Here is a 9,899-nt window from a genome sequence, read left to right on the forward strand (position 1 = left end):
AAAGAGAAACTAGGAGCCAAAAGGGGTCATAAGATTTAATTTATAAGCAGACAAATCACAAGTAAGCTAGGTTATGTGAGAGCTAGAACTTTCAGTGAGGAAAAGCTCCCCTGAGTTTTTATGTGATATTAGAGTCCTGATACACCACAGATGGGACAAAGGCTCTGTCATTCAAGCAGGAAACTGCATGGCGGTCCGAATGCAAGCCTACTTGGAATTGGAGTCTCTGGGGGTAATTTATTATAAGACTGGCTGACTGCAGCACTTCTTAGTCTGTCTTTGGAGTTCTGCTGCAGTCAGATTCATTAAAGTGTCTTTGGCCCTTGATAAATCTGCCGTCAGTCGTTTTTGCTGTGTGGGTTGTCTGTGAAAGTCGAAAAAAAATCCACCAAATCTTGCAACATAAGCCAGGGTGGGGAATGGCTTAAATTTACACCAAAACTTATGCCAAAGTGCAAATCATGAATTCAGTTGTATTGTGAAAAGTCTTAAAACAGCATTTGTACAACTGCGCCAAAACAACGCCAAACAGATGGAAAAACCAATGATAAATGACCCCAAGTGTGTTTTCCCTGAAATATTGATTTGAAATATATATTTGTAATTCATCTGAAAATATCCATAGATCTGAAGCGTTGAGCTCCAGTCATTAGTACGTTGCCTTTTGATAGATGAATTGTGTTCATGGGGAGTTTAGGAAAAGCTCTGGTTTTAGAACTAATGGAGCAAGTCCACAATTCTACTATTGGATGAAACCTGGAATAGAGTAACAACTACTCCCTATGGATTCAGTGTTTAAATATCTGGTTATAATGGTATCAACACTCTGATTTGTTAATACGGTGATGGCATAGGGGTTAACATCTTATTAATTAATGCTTTTTGTAAACACAATGTAATTAGGCAAATCTCAAAACACCACCAGTCACAGATGCCAGAAGTTATAGCAGCCTTTCTTATTTTGTAAGGAGTTCCATGATGTGTGACTGTTATTGTAATTAAAATTTTAACATATAGGGACTTATTTACTTAGGCCCCTTCCACACTAGCGGTTTTCACGTGCGAGTTCTGCGCGTGCTTTTGACGGGCAGAACTTGCATTGCACTCTGTCACATTGTTTCCAATGGGCCTTTCCTCATTTGCGTTGTTTTTCACGCACGTGCTTGCGTTTGTTTTGACGCGCGTCAAAATCGCAGCATGCTCTACTTTTGCGTTTCACACACGTTTTTCCCGCCCCATTCAAGTCTATGGAGACGCATCAAAAATGCATTGCACTCGCAAGTATTGCAAGTGCAATGCGTTTTAAACGGATGGGTTGCTAGGTGACATGAATAATTCCCCTGCTCGAGATCAAGCATTTAATTAAAAAAAACACAGTGAAGAACAGTGAAGAATAGAATAAAAACAGTGAACACAGTGAACACAGGATCATTTAAGATAAAAACACAGTGCAGAACACAGTGCAGAATAGATTACAGATGTTCGGCACATCTGCTTACTTGTCGGGAGATACGCGCGGAGCGGTGCGAACAAAATAGTATGTGAAGAACAATATATATGTGTGAAGAACACATTGCAGATGTTTCCATACATCTGCAATGTTTCCATACATCCAATGTCCGCGTATCTCCACATCTGCTAACTTGTCGGGAGATAATATACGAGCGGCACAGTGAAGAATAGATTGCAGATGTTTGCATACATCTGATCACTTATCAGAAGACATTCTTTTTCAATTAAATAAAACATTTTATTCCCGAACCATGGTCCCTTTGAAAAAGTCCCATTGACTTAAAAAACGCGCATGAAAAACGCACCGAAAACGCAAAAAAACGCGAACAACACGCGCGTGAAAAACGCAAAAATGCTAATGACTCCAAGGAAAAATGGAACAGTTTTTCATGCATTGCACCCTGACGTGAAATGCAACGCTAGTGTGGAAGGGGCCTTAGGGTCCCGCTGCCGCATTTCCCCCAGGTTTCCCGACTTTTTGGGAATCGCGCCACCGGGACAGGCATTTAGAATTGGATTGTGTCGCACGTGATCGGATTTTGGCGCATCGCACCAGTTTTCTGCTGCAGAAATCGGGGTATGTGCCGTGGGATGATCCGCTGGATTCAGACTAAGCGCGAGATTTAACATTTAAATTGCAAGATATACACTTACATACACCAGGAAGAAGAACTCCGGCGAACCTGAGCCGGAAAGTGACACATGCAGGAAATCGGGCGCACAGTCTTTGTGAATCGCACGTCAAACAACGCACAACGGGGATTGCGACAGGACAGGGTAAGTAAATATGCCCCATAATGGCCCCCATTAAGCACCTGATACGATGCTTAATATTTTTGCTAAATCTAGATTATGACCATAGATTGTAAATTCAAAACATCCCTCGACGTCAACTCAACGTCGTTCCATTGAAAAGACTGACTCAAGGCAGAACAGGATCTCCGGAGTGTGAGGGGGTTATTTCTGTGTGTGCTGCATCCTCGCACCTGAAGGCTTCATGCTGGCAAAATATAATAGATCTAGACAGATGGAATTAATGGGGGTCATTTATCTTGTCTGTGTTTGTTTTGGCTACTTTTTGAATGTTCTCTTTTTGAGACATTTGTTACAAATTTCGCAAAAATGTTGCACGAATGTCTCATGACATTCCTTTCCATTTTCTAAGTTTTCCTTAAGTTTGTCTGGAGTTTTTTGCCGAAAGAAATGTTGTAAATTTTAGACAATTTGAAATAATAAATGTCGCAAATGGAATAGAATCTAAAATAGAAGATAAAAGTGTCTTACCGACAAAATACAAATGTCCAGCAGACACTTCAAAATGTCCCCAAAAAGGCGCAAAAATTGAAATGCGCCAAAAAAAGACAAAAAACAGGAAGAAAAATAAAGATAAATGACATAATAATGATATTTTTTCGATGTTTAGCATTTCACATTATATTCCAATGCTGATCCTTGTGAAATATATAGAGCATGGATGGCGCATACTGTATGTGCAGGAAATACTTCCATTGCTGTGATTTTACAGAATCATGGATGGAATGGACGAGATTTATCCGGGCTAAAATGCCAGACACCTGACATACAAGCCCCGAAACACCGCAAATTATAGCGAACCACCAATAATTGTGATTATTTACCTCTTTACATCGTCTAATAATAATAATAATCTTTATTATGTTGTAGCATCTAATTATGTAGCTTTACAGATTCTGGGGAACATAAAAAATAATATTACATAACAGAGTAATAACAGTCATATGGAGCAACAGGAGGGAGGGCCCTGATCACAGGAGCTTACAGTCTATGAGGATGAGGGGATGACACAAGAGCTTACAGTCTATGAGGAGGAGGAGGTGACACAAGAGCTTACAGTCTATGAGGATGAGGGGGTGACACAAGAGCTTACAGTCTATGAGGATGAGGGGTGACACAAGAGCTTACAGTCTATGAGGATGAGGGGGTGACACAAGAGCTTACAGTCTATGAGGATGAGGAGGTGATACAAGAGCTTACAGACTATGAGGATGAGGGGGAGACACAAGAGCTTACAGTCTATGAGGATGAGAAGGTGACACAAGAGCTTACAGTCTATAGGGATGAGGGGGTGACACAAGAGCTTACAGTCTATGAGGATGAGGGGGACACAAGAACTTACAGTCTATGAGGATGAGGGGGTGACACAAGAGCTTACAGTCTATGAGGATGAGAGGTGACACAAGAGCTTACAGTCTATGAGGATGAGGGGGACACAAGAACTTACAGTCTATGAGGATGAGGGGGTGACACAAGAGCTTACAGTCTATGAGGATGAGGAGGGGACACAAGAGCTTACAGTCTATGAGGATGAGGGGTGACACAAGAGCTTATAGTCTATGAGGATAAGGGGTGAAACAAGAGCTTACAGTCTATGAGGATGAGGGGGTGACACAAGAGCTTACTGTCTATGAGGATGAGGGGGTGACACAAGAGCTTACAGTCTATGAGGATGAGGGGGTGACACAAGAGCTTACTGTCTATGAGGATGAGGGGATGACACAAGAGCTTACAGTCTATGAGGATGAGGGGGTGACACAAGAGCTTACAGTCTATGAGGATGAAGGGGTGACACAAGAGCTAACAGTCTATGAGGATGAGGGGGACACAAGAGCTAACAGTCTATGATGATGAGGCGGGACACAGGAGCTTACAGTCTATGAGGATGAGGGGGTGACACAAGAGCTTACAGTCTATGAGGATGAGGGGGTGACACAAGAGCTTACAGTCTATGAGGATGTGGAGGACACAAGAGCTTACAGTCTATGAGGATGTGGAGGACACAAGAGCTTACAGTCTATGAGGATGAGGGGTGACACAAGAGCTTACAGTCTATGAGGAAGAGGGGGACACAAGAGCTTACAGTCTATGAGGATGAGGGGGGACACAAGAGCTTACAGTCTATGAGGATGAGCAGGGACACAACAGCTTATACTGTAAGTGGCTGAGGGGGACACAAGAGCTTACAGTCTATGAGGATGAAGGGTTGACACAAGAGCTTACAGTCTATGAGGATGAGGGGGTGACACAAAAGCTTACAGTCTATGAGGATGAGGGGGTGACACAAGAGCTTACAGTCTATGAGGATGAGGGGGTGACACAAGAGCTTACAGTCGATGAGGGTGATGGGGGTGCCACAAGAGCTTAAAGTCTATGAAGATGAGGGGGTGACACAAGAGCTTACAGTCTATGAGGATGAGGGGGACACACAAGAGCTTACAGTCTATGAGGATGAGGGGTGACTCAAGAGCTTACAGTCTATGAGGATGAGGGGGGACTCAAGAGCTTACAGTGTATGAGGATGAGGGGGACACAAGAGCTTACAGTCTATACATATGAGGAAGGGACACAAGAGCTTACAGTGTAAGCGGCTGAGGCGTGACAGAAGAGCTTACAGTGTAAGAGGATGAGGGGGTGACACAAGAGCTTACAGTCTATGAGGATGAGGCGTAACATAAGAGCTTACAGTCTATGAGGATGAGGAGGTGACACAAGAGCTTACAGTCTATGAGGATGAGGGGGTGAAACAAGATCTTACAGTCTATGAGGATGAAGGGTTGACACAAGAGCTTACAGTCTATGAGGATGAGGGGGTGACACAAGAGCTTACAGTCTATGAGGATGAGAAGGTGACACAAGAGCTTACAGTCTATGAGGATGAGGAGGTGACACAAGAGCTTACAGTCTATACTTATGAGGGGGGGACACAAGAGCTTACAGTGTAAGGGGCTGAGGCGTGACAGAAGAGCTTACAGTGTAAGAGGATGAGGGGGTGACACAAGAGCTTACAGTCTATGAGGATGAGGGGGTGACACAAGAGCTTACAGTCAATGAGGATGAGGCGTAACATAAGAGCTTACAGTCTATGAGGATGAGGAGGTGACACAAGAGCTTACAGTCTATGAGGATGAGGGGGTGAAACAAGATCTTATAGTCTATGAGGATGAAGGGTTGACACAAGAGCTTACAGTCTATGAGGATGAGGGGGTGACACAAGAGCTTACAGTCTATGAGGATGAGGGGTGACACAAGAGCTTACAGTCTATGAGGATGAGGAGGTGACACAAGAGCTTACAGTCTATGAGGATGAGGGGGTGAAACAAGATCTTACAGTCTATGAGGATGAAGGGTTGACACAAGAGCTTACAGTCTATGAGGATGAGGGGGTGACACAAGAGCTTACAGTCTATGAGGATGAGGGGGTGACACAAGAGCTTACAGTCGATGAGGGTGAGGGGGTGCCACAAGAGCTTAGAGTCTATGAAGATGAGGGGGTAACACATGAGCTTACAGTCTATGAGGATGAGGGGGAGACACAAGAGCTTACAGTCTATGAGGATGAGGGGGGACACAAGAGCTTACAGTCTATGAGGATGAGGGGAGGACACAAGAGCTTACAGTCTATGAGGATGAGGGGGGGACACAAGAGCTTACAGTCTATGAGGATGAGGAGGACACAAGAGCTTACAGTGTAAGAGGATGAGGGGGACACAAGAGCTTACAGTCTATGAGGATGAGGGGATGACACAAGAGCTTACAGTCTATGAGGATGAGGGGGGGCACAAGAGCTTACAGTCTATGAGGATGAAGGGGGCACAAGAGTTTGTAGTCTATGAGGATGTGGGGTGACACAAGAGCTTACAGTCTATGAGGATGAGGAGGTGACACAAGAGCTTACAGTCTATGAGGATGACGGGGGGACACAAGATCTTATAGTCTATTAGGATGAGGGGATGACACAAGATCTTACAGTCTATTAGGATGAGGGGATGACACAAGAGCTTACAGTCTATCCAGCCATCAGCCGCATCTTATATACAATGTCCAAAGCCGATGGGACTACAGAGAGTCCTGTAGCTTGATACCTTGCATTTTCCAAATACCAGACAGTGGGAATATTCTGAATTGGTTTATAAAGAGAGAGTTAAATCTTCATGCAGCTAGAGAGTGAGATAGACCTGCCCAAATAACTCAGATTTTAGAGCTTTGGTGGTTGGAGATCAAAGAGCTCAGGTTTGGTGCTAGACTGAGATAAGAACAGAGAAATAGGGAGGTGCAGCATTATGAAGAGCTTTGTGGATGAAGGGGATTAATTTAACAGTATTTAACAGGAGAAGGGCAGCCAGTGCCACCAGGGGTGTGGAGGAGTGTGACGAGCCGATGCGGCCAGGGTGTGGGCCGGTGCAGGGCTGGTGCAGCCCATTCTACAGGTGAAAGTTCTCTTGCTTCGTATATTTATATGATAGGTATGTACTGGTGTAGAAATACGCGCTGTACTGCTAGAGCCCCTTAAATTATCTAGCAGTGCCAGTGATTGTATCATACAGCGTCCTGTGTTCCATCTCCATTTTCTCAACTTTCAAAACAAATAGCGGTGCACAGGTATCGGCGTATGATAAATCTCCCTAATGGTCTGTGAATAGAGACAAACATATAAATGAATTCATAAGTCCCCATAGATTGATATCCATCCATGAGAATGAATATCCATGAACAATGGAGTCAGACCCTTTTGATATTAATAATAAAACTATTATATAAGATAAGTGTCTTATAACAGGAAGTAATCCTGATACTGCGCCCTCCATACACGGTATATACAGTTACATAGAATCTATTGTATGGCTGTAACAATATCACCTGTTCATAATACTTCACTCTCCTGTCACATCCAGGTCAGTAACTCACTTTACTTTGTATCTGCATTAGAACTTTTATATTTTTTTGGAAGATCGACTTTTAGTTATTTGTTTTCAAACTTTTTCCCTATAGAAAACAATCTAGTTTCTTTTTATAAGTTCTATACACAGGGGACCCTCTCCAAACTCTCGACACACACAGATCCCATTGTAGGTGAAGGTATAAAAGGCTGCAGGACAGAGAAGTCTTCTAGGATTTTACTACATCAATGGCCGCTCTCTGTAGTCTCTTATCCTGAAGCCGCAATGTTCTGCAAACTTCCCTCTTCACATATGAAAGTTCTGTAGAGATGATGCAGCGGGAGACGTTTGGTGTTTATTCATCTCCTTCTTCTCATCTTTCAGAAACAAATGGAATGTATTCTCTGTCCTACATCTACAGGGATGGATCAAATCCACGTACAGGAAGTATTACTTCTTCTTATTTATTGGCCACATTATTGACGCAAAAATTTCAGTGCAAGAAAAGAAATCTGCTAAATGACGAAGATAAGAGTCTAAAAGTCAGATATTGGGATACAAGAGTAAAAGGGGAAGTACAGATGTGGCTTTACGTGCAATATAACAGATAATAAGTTATTTCATTAGAATGATATATATCATGTACATTGATAACTCTGGCTTATTTGTTCATGTGACCTCATCCCCTTAACCCCATATGCCGGTGCATGGGATCACTTGGAAGTTATATTCATCTTCATATCAGGATTTGATGTGATTATACAGACAAAAGTGTGAACCCGATCTGGGGCTCGGTCAGATCTGGGGCACACCGGCCTAAAGTTAGGATATGAACAAATTTGGAACTTCTAAGTAGCTACTATGACTATAATGGAAACAGCAAATGGAATCTTAAATTATTTCATGTTTTAAGTTTAGAAAAAATTTCTGGTCTTAACAAAAAGGCTCAACTTACATTTCTCCTCTCCAGATGGTCATGACAAATAATGTCACCTCCATCTTCCTTTTGGGATTTTCGAATCTTCAAAATTTCACTTTTCCCTTCTTCTCCCTCCTGGTTCTTCTATACTGTGGGACAATATCAGGAAACCTTCTTATCGTGGTCTTGTATCTAGTGAGTAAAACCCTTCAGTCCCCCATGTACTTCTTCATTACACAGCTGTCATTGTGTGACCTCCTGCTGACCACAGACATTGTCCCCGTCCTTCTTCACACTGTCCTGTATGGAGGAAGTTCTATCACTCTCATCGGATGCATCATCCAGTTTTCTATCTTTGCTACCACTGAGTGCTCGGAATGTCTTCTCCTGTCGGTGATGTCCTATGACCGGTATGTGGCCATTTGTAACCCCCTCCGCTATCCCTCCATCATGAGTCATGTATATTGTGTTTTATTTGTCAATGTAGTTTGGTTTCTGGCATTTGTAGTGATGTTGGTCTTTGCAACCATTATCTATAACCTATATTTCTGTGGACCACATGTTATTGAGCATTTCTACTGTGACTTTGACCCTCTACTGAAGCTCTCCTGCTCTGACATATCCATGATTCATGTTCAGGTTCTTATTCTGGGATCTTTTTTTGTTGTAGCACCTTTTCTAGTAATAATGATGTCCTATGTGTACATTGTCCTCACCATCCTGAAGATCCCATCCACTACCGGAAGACATAAAGCCTTCTCCACCTGTAGCTCCCACCTCATTGTCGTCTCCATATTTTATGGGACAATAATTATTGTTTATATGTTTCCAACAAGAGGACGGTCCATGACCCTGAGTAAGGTCCTGTCTCTGATGTATACTGTGCTGACCCCATTGCTAAACCCCATTATATACACCCTGAGGAACAACGATTTTGTAAAAGCTTTTCATAAACTTTTAAGTAAAAGGACATGAACCAGAATATTAATATATCAAAAGTCTTTACAAGCTTCTACAAAAAGTAGAGCCCTCTTGGATTTCTTCAATGGGTTTAGCATAATTTGGATACTCAGAGTTTTTGTAAGAGAAAAATATTATGAAGCACAACAAGGATAACAGATTTGTCTGGGAGCAAGCTAATATGAAGCCGGGCAAAAAGTCCTTCTGAACTATAAAAGAGTCAATAACAAGCAGCCAATGTTTCGGCCTATCTGCCTTTTGTTCAAGCGCAACGGGAAGAACTCAAAGGTGAGTATATAAAAGGTAGTGATTGGTCATAAGACTCAATCAGAACACACCCACTGTTTATGTAAATACAAAATCCATTGCATGATGTGAATAAACGTGGCATCACCATATCAAATAACAGGGACTGGAGAGATGGTCATCTTGATCTTAGACCAAGCACAGAACTTGGAAAGAGGAGAACGAAGGGCAGACCTACTCATGCCGAGGTGATAGGAGAAGCAGGAGATGGTGAGAATTATAGGCCTCACAAAACATGGTTGTAAAAAGGGGTCTACAGAAATACTGGGGATTCTTGAAGGCAGACCTGGATGTGGGAGAAAGGATTGGGGACAGACCACATGTGACATACCACAGAGGTAAAAACATCAGGTTCAGATTAGTTCACAGTTACTTTATCCCCTCCCCACCACAACAAATTGGCTGCTTCAAATAAGAAGGAATATGCACCAAAAGTAAAAAAAACTGATTGGTAGAGGCCCACAAACTACCATCAGTTAAAAAAAAATCACCAAATGCCTGAACGGCAA

The 9,899-nt window shown here is 42.6% G+C and overlaps 1 protein-coding gene across 1 annotated transcript; it reads left to right on the top strand.

Moving 5' to 3' along the window:
* Positions 1-8,175: 8,175 nt before the first annotated feature.
* Positions 8,176-9,099, top strand: LOC140128710 (olfactory receptor 10C1-like). The gene has a single exon (XM_072150408.1). It carries the CDS (start codon positions 8,176-8,178, stop codon positions 9,097-9,099), a length of 924 nt encoding a protein of 307 aa, XP_072006509.1.
* Positions 9,100-9,899: the final 800 nt, after the last annotated feature.

Source organism: Engystomops pustulosus, chromosome 4, assembly GCF_040894005.1.
Source record: "Engystomops pustulosus chromosome 4, aEngPut4.maternal, whole genome shotgun sequence".
Taxonomy (NCBI): domain Eukaryota; kingdom Metazoa; phylum Chordata; class Amphibia; order Anura; family Leptodactylidae; genus Engystomops; species Engystomops pustulosus.